We start from the raw sequence: 20,581 nt of genomic DNA, 5'->3' as shown, positions 1-20,581 counted from the left end.
CTGATGGTTTTCTCTGCTGTGCAGAAGCTTATGAGTTTGATGTAGTCCCATTTGTTTATTTTTGCTTTTTGTTGCCTTTGTTTTTGGTGTCAAATCCAAAAAAAAACATTGCCAAGACTGATGTCAAGGAGCTTACCCTCTGTGTTTTCTTCTAGGAGTTTTATGGTTTCGGGTCTTATGTCAAGTCTTTGAATCCATTTTGAGTTAATTCTTGCATATGGTGTAAGATAGTGGTCCAGTTTTCTCAACACCATTTATTGAAGATACTGTCCTTTCGCCATTGTGTATTCTTGGCTCCTTTGTCATAAATTAATATATGTGTGGGTTTATTTCTGGGCTCTCTCTTTGGTTCCATTAAGCCTTGTGTCTGTTTTTATGTTAATACCATACTGTTTTGATTACTATAGCTTTGTAATATAGTTTGAAATCAGGGTGTATGATGCCTCCAACTTTGTTCTTTATTCTTAAGATTGCTTTGTCTATTCAGGATCAAAAATATCCATTTTTTAAATTTTTAAAATATCTGGTTTTAAAAAGCATGAATTATCTTCAGTAAAATATACAAATTTTAAATTTATAAATTTAAATTTACAGCTCAATAAAGTTTAACATATATATGTATGAGTATATATTTACATACATACATACATACATATATACACATATATATAATTACCACCCAAATCAAGATATAGAACATATCCCTACCTCAGAGTTTTCAGTAATTCTGAAGGTATTCCAGTCAATCTCCTCATTTTCCTGACTTCTTTCACTATAGATTGGTACTTAAAATAGCCTATTCTTGAAATTTACATAAAAACAATATGTACTTTCTTGTGTCTGACTTCTTTTACTCAATATAATTTTTTAAATTTCATGTATGCTTTGTGTATATCATTAGCTTGCATTTTTTATTGCTTAACAGTGTTTCATTGTATGAATATACACAATTTACTCATATTACCATTGATAGACATTTGCACTGTTTCCAGCTTTGAGGCTATTATAAATAAAGCTTCTATGAACATTTTATCCAAGTCTTTTGGGACATATGCTGTCATTTAGGGTAGGTATACATTTAACTTTATTAGAAAGAGCCAGTTTTCCCAGTGGTTTTACCATTTTAACTCCCACTATCATTGTGTGAGGCTCCCCATCCTCATCAGCACTCAATGTTGTCAGTCTGGTAGGTGTGTAGTGGTCTCTCCTTGTGTGCCCTTTGTTTTTAAAGAATCTGTGGGGGCACTTGACTGACTCAGTCAATAGAACATGCAACTCCAATGCTTGATCTTTGAGTTGTGAGTTTGAGTTCCATGTTGAGTGTGGAATTTGCTTAAAAAATTTTAAAAACTTTTTAAAAAAAGTAAAAGAATCTGTGCTAATGTCTGCATTGATGGTGTAGTGGGGTCTTGAGGTCAGAATTAAAATTCAGATATTGTGATTAATGTTTCCCAGCCTGCTAATGACCCCCATGCTTTTGAAAAACGTAACTTTTCTAAGATAAGTTCAAGTAAGCTGAGATTTCATTAAAAAATATTCTGACATTATTGAATGCTTAGAGCTTAAAAAAATGGTGTCAGAGCCATCTTGGTTGTAAGCACTTAAGTTTAAAAATCCACCTCTTTCTTTTATGTTCCATTCCTTTTTTTTTTTTTTTTTTAGTTGGGGGAAGGGACAGGGAGACAGAGAATCTTAAGCAGGTACCACACCCAGCATGGAGACCTACACAGGGCCTGATCTCACAACCCTGAGATCATGACCAAAGCAGAAATCAAGAGTCAGACACTTAAACAACTGAGCCACCCAGGTGCCCCTGATCTATTTCTTTTATGTGCTATCTAAGAACAGTATTTCTAGAGGGAAGAGTGTTATAGTGTTTAAGTTGCCTAGTTAGCCCAAAAAAAATCACATTAAAAAAAGCAATATATTTTCATAAACTGATTCTCCTCATTAATATATAGAAAATTTGTAAATGCAATTTTAATTTCTTGTTTGATCCAGGAATTATTTAAAATGGTATTTCTTAATTTGCAAGAGATTAGTAAACATTAGGTGAAGCATTTGGGGGAATGTTGAGGGATAGGAGGATCAAAGTTATTAGTTATTTTTGACTAAGTAATAGACAAATGTAGGTTTACATTAGATGAAAGATGTGATGTTAACAGCTTGCAAAATAGAAAAGCATAACAAAATATCCAAATTAATTGGTGAGTAGTTTAAGATATTAAAAGAAATGTGATAATGCCACAAAAATTTTTAAAGGACAATAGATTATAACAGAAATATATACAATAAAAATGGAATAAAGCCAACTATATCAATTAACACAATAAGTGTAAATAGCCCAAATTTCTCTATGATAAGGTAAAAAAACATCATATTGAGTTAAAACAAATGTAGTTTTAAAATAAAAGATGAGCAAAGTGGGCTGCCTGGGTGGCTCAGTCGGTTAACCATCTGATGCTTGGTCTCGGCTCAGGTCACAATCTCATGGGTCATGAGATCGAGCCCCAAATTGGTCTCCATGCTCAGTAGGAGTCTGCTTGAAGATTCTCTCCCTCTGCCCCTCTCCCCACTCTTTCTCTCCCTCTCTCTCTCAAATAAATAAATCTAAATTAAAAAAAAAAAGATGGGCAAAGTTATATGAGAAGGAGAAAGAGAGGAGGGTATATATAATAGTATCAGATAAAATGAAGTTCAAGGCCAAAAGAACTAAGTGAAACATATAAGGATATGATCTAATGTTAAAAGGTATAATGAATGCACAAAGAAGATAGAACAAAGAGCAAAGCCACAGATTACATAAGACAAAAATTCTTAGAAATAAAGAACATGATCAAAGCATAATCTTTGTGAGAAATTTAGTAACCTGTTTATTTTAGAATATTATAGGCCAAAGAGACAAATAATAAGAACATAGGGTATTGGAACAACCCAGTTAACAAGTTTAATTATGTTTACAAATGTGTTACAAAAGTTTATATTATCTTTATACTATATATTGTCTCCTAGAATATATGCTTCTCTTATGCCCATTGAATGTTTACCAGACACATTATTATATGTCCACAAAATAATGATTAGAACTTAATGATAAGTCTAAAGAGTAGAGATTTTGCAAACCAGACATTCTGACCAAATTCTACTAAAACTATTAAGCCGTGACTTTTCACTTCTCTGTCAGGCCACCTAAATTTTCCAGGTTTTTCAGTTTTTGGTCCCTAAGTCTTTTTTGGTAAGCAAACAAGTGTCCTGAGGCCAGCCTTATTCACAGATAGTCATCAACAATGGGAAGAAACTAATTTCCTTGACAAACACTAGGTAGTACTAGTAGCACTCTGTGGGCTAGGACCTCTCCTAAGTGCTTTACAAATAATACCAGTGGGAATTTCCACCTTCACTAGGAAAAGATCAATAAGAAGCTTTTGAAAAAAATCTCCCTCCCCTCACCTTGGTAATTTTAAAATGCAAATTTTAGAAATGAGATTCCATTCTTTGCTTATCTGATCTTAAAAATTAATACAAATGATAATATTTGTAATGTGTTATATAGGCAAGTATTACTCACATCACCTTTATCAGGAGTATAAATTAAATGACCACTCAGGGACATTTTGATAAGATGATAACATTTAATGTGAGTAAATAGGAAATTTCATTTGTGAAAATGAGAATAATCAAGAATATGTTGAAAGATTTACTCCATGAAACTCATGTCAGTTCTTTGCAAAAAACGGAAGCATATTGAACATTCTAAAACAGGAGATTAGTTAAATAAATTATGATACATCAACGTAGTGTGTTACCCTTCAGCTTAGTGGTTAACAGAATAGATTCTGGTCACACACTTAATGGGTTTGGATTCTGCTCTGCTTAACGGTTTTAGGACTTTGGACCATAAAACCTCCCTTGCTTAATTCTATCACTTACAAAAATTTTGAATAATAATAGTACCCACCTTTGTTGGGTTGTTGTGTGAAAAAAAGATGAGTTAATATGTATAAAGCATTACAGGCAGTGCTTGCCACATAGTAAATGTTATCAAAAGTTATATAGCTATTACACAAAGGGGGGGAGCAGCATATTTTTAGTCAGATGGAAAAATAGAGCATATTAAGTGAAAAGAGCAGATTTCAAGACAGCAATGGGTATATGGAATTATCCCAATTTAGTTAATACACATTATATAGAGACATAACATATCTGCCTATCAATAGGCAGTATCATTGTATACAAGATTTCAAGAATAAACATCAAGGGTTCATTATCAAAGCTATTAATATATCTGGTGAGATTATTTTATTTTTTTCATTTATTAAGTCTTTTATTTTCTGATTTTTCTGAAAGGAGCATGTTCTGTTTTTGAAATATGGGTGGAAAGTTATTTTTTAAAACAAAAACGTCTTGCTCCCACTAATTATTTCGTTCTTATCACTAGAAACTCGAGGAACAAATAATAGTCCTTCCAGCTTTAGCACTCAACACTTGAGTCTCTGAAGGAGCACAGTAAAAGCATTTCCATGTGAAAAACAGTTCAGTGATTTTTCACTTCATCATATATATTTCTAAGAGCATGTTTTTAATTATTTAGAGAAAAGTCGTTTGAAGAATGGAAGTTTCTATCTGGGACACTTAAATACTATGGAGAACTGAAAATTTATTGATCTCAAATCTGCTCTGCTTATCTTAAAACCGTGCCCTGGTAGTATCAGAAAATGTGGAAGCTATATCACCTGGAAGGACATGGTGGACCAATGTGGACTTGAAGGCAGCCAGAGGGATCCACAGAGAAAACAGCTTTCTGGGAAAGGACTCAAGAGTCTGCTGACTAGGGCCTTAGAATTCTCCAAAGAGAAAAGGCAGCATACGCACAAAGGAGATCTATCCTGTAGTCCATCTCTGGGATGTAAAATCCAATATTTACACAAAGGCTTAGCCCGAGGAAGGCATATTTTTGATCCTCAGCTGTAAATACTTAGTAACTGCCTAACAACACACATATCTTGGTTTTGAATATCCATAGAAAGGCATGCTCTCTGACAGAGCCTTGGGCAGAGTGGTGTTGACCTTGTAGCCTATATGCTTGCTGCTTTATTAAAGTTTCATGCCTTCCATCGCAACAATTGCTGCATGAATTCTTTCACAGCTTCCAGCACTCTGCAAAAGCCATAGAGACGTGGCAAATTGGTTTCCCCCAAGAAACTATGAACATTGGATGAAGCATCAGTTTGTTTGTTTTTTTTTCTTCTCTCTCTCTCTCTTTTTTTTTTTTTTGCTGTGCCTTGAGGCAAAAAGTGACTTCCATCTTGCTAAAAAAAACCCTCCATGTTGATTTGCATCTCCAGCTTGAGAGTTTCCTGTCTAAGGCAGAGAAATATTTTAAGTTTGGTAGATAAAGGCCATGCGGAGTATATCTGGAGTTCAAACTCTAACCAAGAACTGGCGATGTCTGGTGAGGAATGCAGATACTTCTCATTTGCCCTGAGAGGTGGAGAAGCTACATTTCTGTTGGTAGTTGTTAGAATAGTCTAGTCTTCTTCCGCTTCATTAGAGAGCCCATAAGAGAGAAATTTAAATGGACATTATTAAGCTCAGAATGGTGGTGGTTTCAGAACAGGGATGGTTCCTTGAGGGAAGGTATTGTGTTTACTTTCTTTATCATTGTTTTCCTAGCATGAATCACTGTGCCTGGTCCATGATAAAACTCTATGAATATTGATTAAATTAAACCATGAAAGAAAAGATTGTAATTGCTATCTGTATTAGTCAGTTTTGCTGCAGTAAAAAACAGCCCCTAAAAATCTCAGTGGCAAAGATTTATTCCTTGCTCATGTTCTATCATAGGAGGTAGTCTGAAGTTCTCTTCCACATGTCTTCTTTCTGAAAGCCCATGGCCACTGTGTGGGATATGCCCAGTGGTATGCAGGTGTGCTGGTCAGCTCATATCTGCTCACTGCTCAAGAGTTGACAGTACACATCTCTTCTAACTCCACATTCTGTGATGTCATGTTGATAGCCTGAAACCAAGTATGTATTTACACCTTGGAAACTGGCAAACACTACAAATCAGAATTTGGATTTTTCCTTTTGTTTTTTGAGAGCCAATTTATCGGCACACCACTGGATTCGTGTGACAAAGAAGAAAAGCCAATGAGCTGGCAGAAAATCACAGTGCTTCTTTAGGCTAAAGCAAATCACATGGCCAAGAATGACAATGGGGTAGAGATACATGCTCCACCTACAGGAGGGACCACAAGTCATATGGCAAAAATGGGGAGGGAGCAAATGGTTGTAAACAATACTATAATCTAGTACACTGAATAATCGTAAGTGATCAAACCCCAAATTGGGACATGTGGTATGACAAAATGTTTTAATGATTTATGTATGTCTATTTTAACATAATTCTTATTATAAAAATAATACTATTTACTAAATGCTTACAATATGCCAGGTGTTGCGTTGAGGAACTTTATATATACGATTTCACATAATCCTCACAATGGTCCTCTGATGAAGATACTGTTGTTACCCTCATGTTGCAGATGAGGAAACTGGGACCCAGGAAGTTTAGCATTTTAGACTGGGGCTCCTGGACACAGACTCAGAGAGTTGGGAAGGGATGGTTAGTGCTCTCAATAGATCCACCTGTAAGGAAGTGAGAAGGCCAGGAATGAGCAGAGGCCTCAGCCCAGTCTGCAGGGAGTTCTGGAGCTGGGATGGCCTGTCATGGTTGTTCTCAAGTTCTCAAATGGAAGGGGGCAAAGCCCTGAGCAATGCAGTTCCCCGTAGACAGGAAAGACAAGAAAGCGTTTGTCTCTACCCCATTGTCCTTCTTGGCCATGTGATGTGGCCTGGTGCAATCTATCAACAGTGATATTCCCAGCAGCTGGAAATCTGGGCGGAGTACCACAGTATCCACCCCCTTAGGTGATATGCCCCTGGCCCCACAGAGATTAAAAGGCTAGGATTTAAACCCAAGTCCGTCTGCCCTGAAACCCTGTCTTCTTAACCCATGTCAGATTAGTGCCCATTGCCCTATCTCAGTCAGTTGCTACTATCTGGTGAAAAAAATAGCATTTCTGGTCCATGTTTATGGTTTCAAGAATGACTGAAACAGAATGTTTGGATTTGAATTGCTATGAAAATGGAGGTCAAGGGCATTATGCATTAGCTTTTGGTGTGGATGTTTGTGTACTTGTGTGTGCAGATCTAGCCCTGCGGAATGGGGAAGGGGATTATATGGAAGAGTGTTAGGTGCATCATGTCTTCCTCCTTTCTATCTTCCACACAGCATATAGGTCACATCCACGGTAAAAATGGTAAGGCTGGTTTAACATATGAGAGATGTGCCTGCTCAGGCAGGGGAACTTGGATGTGCTTCCTTCCCTACCCTTAAGGTTAACCTGGGCCTGCTGAAGGGTCAGCTCATTGCCCAGGATTGCCCCAGGTTCCCCTAGGTCAGAGCCAGGGCTAGCCACAGTCAGAGATAAAGCGGACACCAGTTAAAGTGGTAAGGACAGATTTCAATCAGTAATATAACTGTTGCAATAGGGAAGGGAGTCCAGCGTGAACTGAACTCAACTTCAATTTGTACAGACATGACTGAACCTTTTGAAGGGAGAGTGAAGGATTGGGGAGGGGATGAGCTGGGGGTCAGGAGAGTCAGGGAAGTGAGAAATTACAGAAAGTGAGAAGAGGTTGGTTCATGTGAAACCCATCTGGGTTTGCTAACTTGCTTTTGAGTTTAGGCTCCTATTCCTCTATAGAGACTAGGTGACAAGAGCCCTATCTTCAGGTGTTGGCTGAAACAACCAGTAAATTCTTTTGGCAGCCTCGAGTTTCCTCAGACTGACACTTAAAGGGGCTAGGGTCGTCCTAGGGATGTGGCCATGAGCCATTAGAAACTATGTTAGTGTTTTGTTCAAGTCTTTATGGGCCAAAGTCGAGAAGAGGGCCCAGAGGAACCTGGCTATAGTTTGACCACTGAAAGGATCTTGGTCACAACCAATTAGCAACAAGCTGCAGTTTAGTGGCCCCAAATAAGCTGCCCATAAGGCCCCTCTGGTACCAGCCTTATCCAAAGCCAAGAGCCTCCTGATGCTCCACAGATGTCTCATACACACATGTACTCTCACACACATTCTTATACACTCATACTCCTGTGCTCATGTCTGCTCACACACACACATTCACTTTCTCTCTCACGGGCTCATACACACACACACACACGCCTAGATTACTTGTTTACAGATCACAACCTGTGTACTACCCCCAGTCTGTGAGTTTTCTTGCCCAACCAACTAGTGAGCTGGGGCTGGGGTAGATCCAGGGTCTTCCACCACCAGAGAGACCAGGGGAGAGATCCCTTTGTGGGGGGCGGGGGGGAAGGAAAGGTACAGGCCAGAAACAGAAGTTTTAGCCAGAAGGAGAGTCAGTCCCCCTGGGAGTTTAACTCAAAATTTCCCAAGTTCTAGTCACTCAGTGACTTCTCATTCCTTTACCTGATTCCACCCTCAGCCCAGTCCCTTCCAAGGTCTCAGGTCAGTGGGTGATAAAGCCAGAGCTGGACCTCGGTCCAAAGCTTTTGACCCTCTCCCATGAGACCCATGGATCTCATTGACAGGTCCTTTTCAAATTCACAAAAAAAACTTTATGCTGGAAAAAAGCTAGGTTAACTAGCTATGCTATGGTTTACTTATTATCTCCCTGTTAAGCATAATCAGGTTTCCTCATAATCAATCATAATCCTCTCACCAACTCACCTTCCTTGGTTTTACATGCTCTCACCGTAGGTGGTTTTTATTTCTTCCTGCATGAGTGAGAGAAGAATTCTCTTCTTTGGATGGCAGAAGCAAAGAGCACAACTTTGGAGTCAGACTAGGGTTTGTGTTCCTGCTCTTTTATGTGTGAGTCATAAAACCTAACTCAAGTGTATCCTCTCTGAGCCTGTGCAAAATGGCAGGGTGGTGATTGGGATTAAATAGGATGCCCATTAAAAGCACCCAACAGTCCCTTGCTAATAATAAATGACCAATATCTTGTAACTATTAGAATTTCTTGCCTTTACTTTTTAATTATAGAATGTCAGTAATGTAGTAAGACTTAAAAACCAGCATTCCTTCCAGAAAAAAATCGTTCTTCTAGAGGCCTTACTTCAAAATCACATCACATCAATTGTCACTTTGCTTCTGCGTTTTGTGTAGACCCAGGTACCTGGGAAGGAGGTGGCCTGGGCCACAGTCCCCAAGCAGAGTGCACTGGGACAGAGTCCCAAGGGGCCATCAAGCCACTATTTCTTGTTTGTCATCTCATCTATTTTGTACTAATTGTTTAGGGTTGACCCTTTTTGACCTGTCCCATACCTGTAACTTCAGATCTCAGACAGCCAGGAAGCTCTCCTTCATTTGTCCCAATTGTCTCCATCCAATATTCACAGTAAACTGAGGGAGGAAATGACACGTGAATGATGTTCATGGCAGAGTGAGGAAAGGAGACACCATCCCCTGCGGGGGCATCCTCCGCAGCTGGGCAGGTGCTCGGCCAAGGGAGGAGTTGGTCAGGAGGGACTGAAACCCATACCTGTCTGCAGACCGGCTTCCAGGTTGAGCTGCTGATCCCTTACAACCTTCACTCCTTTGGAAGGTGAGGGGAATCTGGGTGGGAGTTGGAGGGGAAAAGCAGCACAGGAAGGAAGGAGGAGGGGGAGTGCTTTGTTTCCCTCCTTCAAGCTCTGAGCAGCTCTTTCTGGGAGATCTTGGTGATTCAAAGCATGCTCTGAGCTCTTGCCTCCTCGGCTACATTATTTCCCCACTCTCATTCACTTTCTGGTCATGACAGCTTTTCAGAAAATTGGAAGACAACTATGCAGGAAATCAGAATGGCATTGCTTAGGCATTATAAACCGCTTTTAATGGCCGAAGGTGCTATAAGGAAAACACACTTAAGTATTTGCATCTGTGGTGTTCTGCTATAAATCCCCAGGGCTGCTCTGTGGTCCTGAATACAGAACATTTCTGTTAGCCCACAGCAGGAATTTAAATGCTTCTGGGAGACAAAATCAGTAAATAATAATGTTCTTCTACATTAGATGTAGCTTATAAATGTGACCAAAAGATTATCCTATAAAGGCAACGCACACATAAATCCTTATAATAAGAGCATTTTCTAGTGATAGTTTCCAAGATTTTTCATTGTCTCCTGCTCAGTTTCCACAAGTTGGCAAAGCTTAAGAGAAAAGTTTTAGATCATTATCTTATAATGCAGTTGTTTATCAAATACCAGAACCATTTGCCAGGTAGAAGGCATTCTTGGGATTGGAAATAGACACAAAGGGAGGTAATCTGCAAATGAATTGATTTTTTCAGTTCACTTCTTGCTTTGACATATAAAAACCTGGGAGTGGATGAGGCCAGTACTCTTTGTATACTACGGAATAATTTTTTTTCTAAGAAGATAGCAGTACCTCGTCAACAATTCTTTATGGGTTCAGGTCTAACTTACATTGTACAATTAAGTACCAGGTGGGGATACAAGAAATCAGGTAGCTTCAGTTCTGTACAGCTGAATGAACTTGGCTTCTGTATTCCAACATCCAAATGTGTTTACTAAGGCAGAGGTTATAATACAAAGGGGAAGAAAACTATAGTAGCCAGCAAACTTTTGCTCATTCAGAAAAAGAAGGGATATGAATTCTAAAGTAACAATGAAAAATGTCTCCTTTAGAATATGTCTCCCATTGTATTGCCTGCTCCTCTAAACGAGACCCTCCTACCCTCCTTCACCCCCTGGGCTCTTGGAAAAATTTCTTGAGGAGAAAACTTTTACCCCAAATAATAGATGCAGCTGAGACCTGGTAATAAATAACTGAGTAGCCCTTCCAGCATCGTAGGCTCACTTTGTGCTTTTTCTTACTCAGTTGTGTTGGGCTAGCCTCCCTGAGTCTGAGTACATAGATCAAAGTACAAGTGAATAAGGATACTCTCCAACAGATCCTGTTCCAGGAATCTGCTCTGCAAATCTACCCAGTCAGTCTGCAGGTATTTGTGAGCAGGAAGGAAGAAGGTGAATAAGAGTTGATAACAACCAGGGTACCTGGGTGGCTCAGGTCATTATCCTGGAGTCCCAGGATCAAGCCTTGTGTCGGGCTCCCTGCTTAGCAGGGAGTCTGCTTCTCCCTCTCCCTCCGCTCCTCTCCCCCCAGCTCACGCTTGCTCTCTGTGTCTCCCTCTCAAATAAATAAATAAAATCTTTTTTTAAAGTTAATAACAACCAACATTTATTAAGCATGTACCATGCACCAGAGGGGTTCTTGCTTTAAATTAGTATCTCATGCAATGCCCATAATACCCAAGAATAGTAATATTCTTCTCATTTTATGGAGGAGATAAAACTATGTTAAAAAAGTTTGAACAGCCAGTAACTCGTAGCATTTATGAATTCAGAGTAGTTCCCTTAACCATTACCCATAGCTAGCAGGAGCTTTTGCATTGGTGAATTTACTAAACCCTCCTGATAACCCAACTACAAAACATTATTATACTTCCCATTTTTTATATTGGAGTAACTCAGGCACAGGTAACTTTCTCAAGGTCACATTTAGTAAAGGACAGAGGCAGAATTTGAGCCCTTCCAAGGCTTATGTTCTTTCTACCACTACACATTGCTTCTATGAAGCATTTGGCATGCATATTTTTAAAGAGATCCAGTGCCCAACTTTGTATTTAATAAGGCAAATATAAGAGAAAAACATTCAGCTAGTCTTATACTCTCTAGCTCTATCCACGTGGTTGTAAATGGCAAGATTTCATTCTTTTCTATAGCTGAGTAATATTCCATTGTATACGTATGCCACATCTTCTTTATCTATTCATCTATTGATGGACACTTGGGCTGCTTCCATATCTTGGTTATTGTAAATAAGACTCCAATAAACATAGACGTGTATATATCTTTTCAAATTAGTGTTTTTGTGTTCTTTGGGTGAATACCCAGTAGTGGAATTACTGGATCATATGGTAAGATGAAGGGGATTAAAAGTACCCTTAACTTGATGAGCACTGAGTAATGTATAGAATTGTTGAATCACTCTCTTGTGCGCCTGAAACTAAGATAACACTGTGTGTTAACTATACTGGATTTAAAATTTTTTTTAAAAGAGACAGAGAAACGTTCATTAGACCAAGAGATATAATCTTAAGATTCTGCCCTTTTACTTGAAAGGGGAGAGTGTTTGAGGGGTTGTGTTGGCAGGGAGGGGAGTGGGCTTTAGTTTTCAAAGAAGGTGTTGTGGGAAAGGAGTTTGTCTCTGTAATTTATAGGAGAGATGGGAGGATATGCCCAGGCTGCTAGGAGAAGAACTTTTGCACCAAGCACAATGGTAATGGCTGTCAGTAATGGAAACCTCAGTATGGGAACTTAACTAGGAGTTAATGTTCCCCATCGACAAGCAGCTTAGTGGCAGGAGACCTCAGGTGTTGTTCGGCTGCTCAAAGCTGCCCCTGGAGCCCAGGCTCTTTCTTCTTTCACCCCTCCTCCCTTACCATGTTGGCCTTCTCGGTGAGAATCATAAGACATCTGCCATAAAATCGGGAACACAAGGGTAGGGGCTGCACCACCTACACTGGTCTCATGTGAGCAGAAAAGCAAGAGCTTTCTCAGACCCTTCCTCACCCTCAGCCAAGCTCCACTTCAATCTCATCAATTAGCAGTGTGTCCCGTGGCCGCCCCAGCAGGCAGGGAGGCTGGAGAAAAAGCAAGTGCTTACCTGCACCCATGGCCCCCCAGCAGAATTGCCTCCTATATGGATGGCACAGTGTGTGAAATCGGGAGGAGAGTCTGCCTTGGTTTGGGAATGGAGAGGAGTTAGGGCAACAGGGCTGTAACTGGGAGCAGGAAGGTGAGCTTGAGGAGGAATGTGGTCGTGGCTTTTGTATCTGTCATTACACTGAAGAGGCCCCAGAGTATCACATCAATGCTCTAACCCTTCCCTTCCTCATCCTGTTCTTGACTCTCTATTCTTCCTGCCCCGGGCCCAGGTCAATCATCTGACTCACTGTCTTCTTTTAATATCAAATTAGATAAATCATTGCTAAATTAGTCAATGAATTAATGAGATGTGGAAATTCCAGGCAGATATCAGCTGGTGAGGGCCTCTGCAATGGGCAGGAATTGTCCCTGCTTCAGAGGAGAAAGTTCTCAGGAGCCTGTGGAAGGGGTCTAGAGGTCATTATAGAATCCTCACGTACAAATGTTGGTGTCCCAAGCTCTGACAAGAAGAATCTGAGGAGGCTGAGGACTCTTGGGTCTTGGATCGAAATGACTCTCTACGACCTTGTTGCTACTTCCTGTGATTACAGCTCCATGGTTTCTTTCTTTATCTTTGCAGAGCCAGCTCTCCCAGGCGCTGAACGGACTATCAGACAGGGCCAAAGAAGCCAAGGAGTTTCTGGTGCAGCTCCGCAACATGGTCCAGCAGATCCAGGTATCGGCAGCACCTGAGACAGAAAGCAAACGCCTTGGGTTTAGATGTAGCTGCATTGTGGGGAAATTTGTCTGTTTCTTCTACTTTTCTGTATTGTGGGGAAATTCCAGTTATTATTTTCTGCTCTGTCTCTTCTAATACAAACACACGTACAGATCAGCTTCAAATATGCCCCCTTCTTGAGGTGGTTATATTTTGCCAACCAGCCAGCAACACAACCTGGTTTTCCAAATAGCTCCTGTCTTCAGCACCGAGGTCCTAATTCTCTACTACTGTGGATTTAGAAAGAGATCTCTTGGTGAATTCAGAGTCATAATTATTGAGTTTTTTAAACTCTACAGGTTTGCAAACCACCTTGCCGTAATTATGTCTTATCCAATGGTAAACAAAGGGGTCACATTTTCCCCTCCCTCCCTTCCTTCCTTCCTCCTTCCCTCTTTCCTTCCTTCTTGCCCATAGTAATGCTTCTTCTCTACTTAGATACTTAAATATTTTCCAACCAAGATACCCTCCCCCCGGTAGCTATAATTTCAGATTGCTTTATTTGGACACAGTGACCAGCATTTGAGAGCCCCTGAATTCTCCACTATTGCTAAAGGGAAGAAGCCATAAAATGCACGAGATGCTTAAATAATGATCTTCTGCACTGTTTACTGTTCATACATTTCGAGATTGCCTCACAGAAATAACCTTCCCTCTGGCGTCCAGTAAATTGCTTTCTGAGTTAATATTTAAGTCATGTCAAGGTAGAAATATCTTTTTAAATGTAAGCCAGCCTTTCAAAGCCTCTCACACTGATTTCCTCACCCTTTTTTGCATGCATGCCCATGTTAAAACTTTTGATTCCCTAACAGCCTAACAGTTGGACACTTCCTTCCGTTTTCCAGGCCAGCAGAGGTTATCCGTCAGTCCTTTCTTTGCTTTTGCCTCTGTACCCCACCTCTTCAACAGAGCAAAGCTTTCTTTGTGCTCTACATCAGAACTTGTAAGAAGGCTGCCCTCATCCTCCCGATATTACCCTGCATGGGACATAGAGAGCTCTTAAATGATGTTTTCTATAGGACTTCTCTGAGTACTCAAAAAGCAATTGTCATGAAAGCCGAAATTTCACATGTAGAAGTCATTGCTCTAGCAATTACTAATGCACACCTTAAACGAAGACCTTGCATTTGAGAAGTTATCAGATACCTATCGGTATGTCCTCATATTAAGAGACACAGTTCTTTATGACTTTGGGAATAAATTAAAGTTTGATAGGCTAAGCTGTTCTTTCCTTGCCAGCCCCCAAAAGCTTACAGTTGACTCAGTTGGATGCTATTTTTTCAGTGCTATTCGTGTATATGTGAGAATTCATCTTCCATTTGCTATAAATTACAATTGTTTTGCAGATTATGGTTTGGCACTCAAAATTACATATGTAACATTTTGAAAAGATGACTGTCCATAAATGTTTATGATTTAGGAGAGAATTGCTTAAAAAGAAATGTCTATGGCATGTATAGGTTTAAATCAAGTAAATAGTTAGATCCGGCATTCAATTTAAACATCATGGAGAAGCTATAATTCATTTAGAATATGGTTAGCTTTCTCCCACAAGCGGTTGGTTCATGGCTTGACTTTTACAGCTGGGTGATGCCTGTTACATATACTAATTGTTCTTGACCGCCTATGTGCATTAACTGTTTGCTTTCCTTAATGAAAGGAGCTAGTACTTTTGCCCATGATTATTCTTATAAACTTCTGTTGTCATTGGATTATTGTTTAATATTGAAGACCACTGCTGTCCTCTTTCTTCTCTCTCCTCTGGAATTGAATGATTCTTTAACTCTCATGCCTCCACCATACCCAATCCGTTCAGGCAGCTAGCCTCTCTGAATGCCACCTTCCACCATCCATAAGTGGACATATACACCAGCCCTCAGAAGGATTCATGTTCAACTCTACAAACTAAGCTTTATTTTACACAATATAATGTGAACTGTGGAGATGATTTCCTTTTGGTAAAAATGAATTTATTAAGTAATATTTATCCTTCTCAATGTAAAATTCAAGAGGACACTACCGCTGTAGAATTAAATTTATCCAGTTATTTAAAAAAAGCTAAATGTGCATTGTAGACAGAGTTCCTTTTCATCTCCTTCAGCAGGGATTTCCACCCCACAAATGGACAGGGGAGACATATTTTCTCTGGCAGCCCAAGGAGCCCAGGTACTTTGGGGCTAAGATATGTACTCTCTCACGCAGGAGAACAGCGTGGAGTTTGAGGCTTGTCTGGTGGCCCAATGTGATGCCCTCATCGATGCCCTCAACAGAAGGAAAGCCCAGCTGCTTGCACGTGTCAACAAGGAGCATGAACACAAGCTGAAGGTGAGTGCTGTGCCATGGGGAGAGCAGAAAGCCGAGGAGCCAGGCTCCCAGGGCCAGGATGGACAGGCTAGGCGAGTAGGCTGGATGCCCACAGTTTTGGGTGGCCAGTGGCCTGGAGGTCAAGGAGCCAGCACCCCTTCATTCACCATGCACACCCTCATTTACCTCACTCATATTTGTTGAGTGACTCCCCTGGGTCAAGAATTGCTCTGGGTACAGGCACAATTAGATAAATAAAAATTACTGCCCTCATGAGGCTTACCAGAAGGGATAAACAGTAAGCAGGATAAGTAATTAAAATATGCAGTATTTAGTAAAAAGCACTAAGAAAAATAATAAGGGGATAAGGACTGGGGAATACTGGGGAAAGGGGTTGAAATTCTAGACAGGGTTGCCAGAGTGACCATACAGAGGCAAAGGTATTTTTGAAATAGGAATGGAAACTGTACTTCGCAGAAAACAAACAAGATTTGTCTTCACTTCTGAAGTGAAATGGACAACTGGACAGCTGCATGGACTTTTGTCATCACACCGTGGAATCAATTGATTATGAGTCTGGGGCCCCATTGGCAAAATGATTTGTCCTCCTGGAGACATCTGATACCGCATCCATTGCCCCTTTGGAGCAGGGCAACAAGATGTGAGAGCAGGCTGGAGAGATGGGAAGGACCCAGCAGGAGGGAGCTCGGAAGCAGGCAGTCAGCAGAGGTCCACATGCTTTGCCATAAGCCCTGGGGTAGCTACCAGTGGGGGGAGGATAAGGGGTTTGTAGTGCTGGCCTGATTAGGGTAGAGGGAGAGGTGAGGTCTAACTACAGGCTCTCTGGTGGGGTTAGGCAGTCAACAGCATGGAGCTTCAATAGTGGGCAGCAGAGAATGGATACGACCTCAAGGGAGCTCATAAGCATCAGATACCCCCAGCAGGTTTGGAACAGGCTGTAGTCCCCGAAGAACAGCAGAAGGCCCATTTCTAAACAAATGGGATTCCAGTAGGAGAACCAAGGAAGAGTTTCCAAGTGAAGAAATAAGAGAACACAGCTTACAAGGTTTGGGACTCAAGCTTCGTGGCAGGGAAGCTTCAAGCCGAGCCAGTACCCATCTTGTGGTGACCAGAAACAAGGCAATAAACTAGTTGCTAACTAGGGCATGAGTCCTGGGCAAGACTCACAGTAAAACTGGCAATGCTGAGCCCTGAGCAGCAGAATCACCAATCTTCCAACTCTACTGTGTGCCTCAGCCACACACTGGGACCCTGAGCGGGTTGGGCGGGGGGTGCTACCAGAAGGCAGGGGGCCAGGCAGCCTGATCTAGAACAACTGCTCCCCAGGGAAACTTAACAGTTTTCTCCAAAAGTAAGAAAACCCCAATCTTGCTTCCTCCTCTAAGAGGCTCCCCCTTCCACCACCCACCTGCTACAAACACAGGTAGAGCCACACACCTGCTTCTTCCTTCCCCAAAGTCAGGGCAATGATGTGGCTGGAATATACACCTTTCTCCCCTGCCTCAGGTGTCACGCTGAGAGGGCCTGTGGAACTGCACCAGGCAGGAGGCAGAGCTGGGATAACAAGGTCCAAGCCTGAAAGCGCTCCTGAGGGCTATGCCCTATGATGAAGTTTCCTGGCCTGACCCCCTCTGGTGCTCAGTCAGGGCCACAGCTCTCTGAGCGTTCCTGAGGAGGCACCGGCGGCACACTTTTATCAAGGAGAGGCACAGCAGATGCCTTGATAAAGAAAATTGCACGGCTTGAAGTTAAATCTGACGCAGGAGTTGGGAAAGAAAAGTGCACAGGGCTCTAATGTTCCGAGAGCCTCAGCCTGTTGGTTTGGACAGGAAACCAAGGCTGGTGTTGGTAACACTCCTTCCAGAGACTCCATTACTGTTTCTTAGTGGTGGGTCTAACTGGAAGACCCTCCTCGGCTCATCGTAGAACGAACTCAAACCTGTTTCCATCACCTGCCCTGACATTACTAACAGATGGCCACTGTAGCCCTTCATTTCACACCCTTCAGAAACCTAAAACCTTTATTGTTACAGCGGAACTCAAATACCCCTTGCATTACACAGAGCTCTCTAAGGTCAAACCACAACCAGCTATAGGAAATGAGCTGGACAGCTGGATTTTCCCTCTAGATAGTAGACCAACCATTTTAGTACGTAGTCACCAAATGTTAACTTTTCCTCAGTGGAAAACTCTTTTTTAAGACATTGCAGACACTTTCTTGGTATCTTTAAACAGAACACGGTGAACGATTTGTGATCAGTCATACGGCGCTTATAGCAGCCACAGCAGGTTTTCTGCATGGGAGGGCCCTAAGGGCAGCGAGCTGGACAGAAAGGGGAAGCGCAGATTGAGAAAGCATCATTTATCCATATCGAACAGCAGGAGAGGGGCGTGAGAGCCCCCAGGAGCCCTGCTTAGTGCTGTCCCTGTGGGCTGGGACTGTGTGAGAACCCGTTATGGGCTGTGCTGGGGGCGCAGAGAGAGACCGCCCCAGAACGGCTGCTCCTCATTGCTGAGACTCCAGGTCCGGCGACTGTCTGTCTGTACTGGTGACCCGCCACAGAGCTGGGCACCCCGATGCGCCCAGGGCCACCGAGCGGAGGCAGCTGCCTGCTCTCATTCCGCCCTGCCCAGCGTGGAGTGCCCTGCCCCAGATCCCGAAGGACCATGGAAACAAGAGGCAGGTGGCTTGTTGTCCCCCACGGCAGCAAAGCTGCTTTGTCTTCTGTCGTGAGCAATTTGTTTCTCTGCTGTTTTCAGCGGATTGTGTGTCACTGCTAAAAACCGCCAGAAGCGGACTCCAGCCTCCAAGCCTCTCCTCCTCCCTCTGCTTTTCTCCTCCTGCCGTTCCCCTTTCTTGTCATTTCTGTTGCTACTCAGATTTGTGAGAAAAGACTGGCCTTTTATAGACATCCCTTGCCAAGCACAGTACTTCTTTCTGTCTTTGTTGGCTGACCCATCACTCACAGTCGGGCAGGGATAATCTTATGGTCTTCCGCTCCCCTTTGGCAGAGTTCTCTCAGGGACTGCTTTTCGCTGACAAAGAGGAGAGTTGTGTGTGTATTTTTCTGGCAACTTTCTCTTCTTGAGCAATCCAAAAGGCTGGGGATGCTGGAAAGGGAGTGTAGATAAAGACTGTCTTTATAATCTCCTCATGCCCCTCTCTGAAAGCACGGATTGCTTGAGCAGATTGGATGGTTCTGGTTCTGAGACAAGCTGGAGCTGAGAGGTGAAGAGCCCAGCTTCTGTGTCATAAGAACGGGGTGTGAGGACACACTTTATCACTTCCTAGGTCTCTAACTGTGGGCAAGTCTCTGGCTCAGTTACTTTCACCTGCGGGTAAAATCAGGCCAAGAATGGCCATCACCTCACAGAGCATTGCCAAGCACTTAGCACAGTCCTAAGGAAATGTTGTTAGCGCTGAGAGAGAATGCCTGGAAATGTGGCGGCACCCAGCTCGCCAAAGAAGTGCTCCTAGGAGCTTACTTTCCATTAATACCAGAATACCAGAGTGGTGTAGAATTAGTCTATACACAGGTGTGATTGCCTCTGAACCTAGGAAAGCGGCTTGCATTTTTAATTGATCATCCTATAAAATAGTTCACAAAGTTTGGTGAGCTATTTTTAAAGTTAGTAAAAAAAAGGCTTTGAGATATATGTATGCAGCTGTGACCATATTTTAAGAATATTTTAAATATAAATTATGTTTAATACTATTCTGTGGTTTGAAAAAAACAACACTGGGAGACAAATATCTATTTTGGGGATGTAGTGAACTAATCAAGTGTCAGAAAGCTACTAAAGGGGAAAAATACTTTTGAGCTTTCAAGAAATACTACTGATTCGTGTTTGGGACTACTTGGGCAATATCCCCACAATAAGAACAGTAAACCTGATCCCCCAGGTATCTTGTTTGAACTATATGTTTTGTTACCATTCTTCTTGGGCCTTCCTGACCTGAGTAAGGCCTTAAAATATCCTCACTGTGATCTGCACAGGGAATTTGTGATGACGCTTATACACGCCATTAATGAGATCCGGGTTTTTCTCAGGAAACTTACAAATGTCATTTCTGAGAATGATTTTTATTTATGTAATACTCCGAATTTGAAATAATTCTACAATCATCTTAAATGTATATTTGCTCCAATATTTTAGAGTAAATTCATATGTTGAATAGTACAAGATGACAGGAGTCTTCTTGGTTACCTTTTAATTCTAAGATTCTCTGGAAGGAAAAAAGTTATAGTTATTAAAAATATTCTGAAAAAGTCTAATCTTTAATTTCCATGTGTGGTTGGCCAAAGAACGTACCAACAAAATTAGCAAGAATGCTAAAAGATAATGATAAAATTTGCTGTTTTTTATAGCTTTTCATTTTTACAGAGGACTCCCACACCCCAATTGTAACTATATATAGAATGTTTGACTTTGAACCCAAATGTAATGTTGCGTTTTGTTAGAATCGTTATCACTATTGTCATCATTGTCTTTATTATTATTTACAATGTATTGTCTGTCATGTTCCCATTATGTTTATTAAAAAAATTAATTATATGGCATATCGGTCAGAGTACAGATTTACACTAGGGACATTATTGGCTTGTCAAATGCTTACTTAAGCTATTTTGCCATTGCCTCAAAACAGGCTAGTAACCCTTTGATTCAGATTGGGCTGGGGGAGGGAAAGAAAGAAAGAAAGAAAGAAAGAAAGAAAGAAAGAAAGAAAGA

The 20,581-nt window shown here is 41.3% G+C and overlaps 1 protein-coding gene across 9 annotated transcripts in view; it reads left to right on the top strand.

The window, feature by feature from the left end:
* The window catches only part of TRIM9 (tripartite motif containing 9), a 106,567-nt gene that overhangs the window by 46,979 nt on the left and 39,007 nt on the right, over nucleotides 1-20,581 (top strand). For all 9 annotated transcript variants that reach the window (XM_073895209.1, XM_073895207.1, XM_025870082.2 and 6 more), the window contains exons 2-3: nucleotides 13,388-13,483; nucleotides 15,728-15,850. In XM_073895209.1, the coding sequence (XP_073751310.1) occupies nucleotides 13,388-13,483; nucleotides 15,728-15,850 (219 nt within the window). The remainder of the gene's footprint in view (nucleotides 1-13,387; nucleotides 13,484-15,727; nucleotides 15,851-20,581) is intronic.

The sequence above is a fragment of the Callorhinus ursinus genome, unplaced genomic scaffold (assembly GCF_003265705.2).
Source record: "Callorhinus ursinus isolate GAN/ISIS: 27379988/994484 unplaced genomic scaffold, GSC_fseal_2.0 scaffold8, whole genome shotgun sequence".
NCBI classification, from domain to species: Eukaryota; Metazoa; Chordata; class Mammalia; order Carnivora; family Otariidae; genus Callorhinus; species Callorhinus ursinus.
This window is presented reverse-complemented; position numbering and strand designations above follow the sequence as displayed.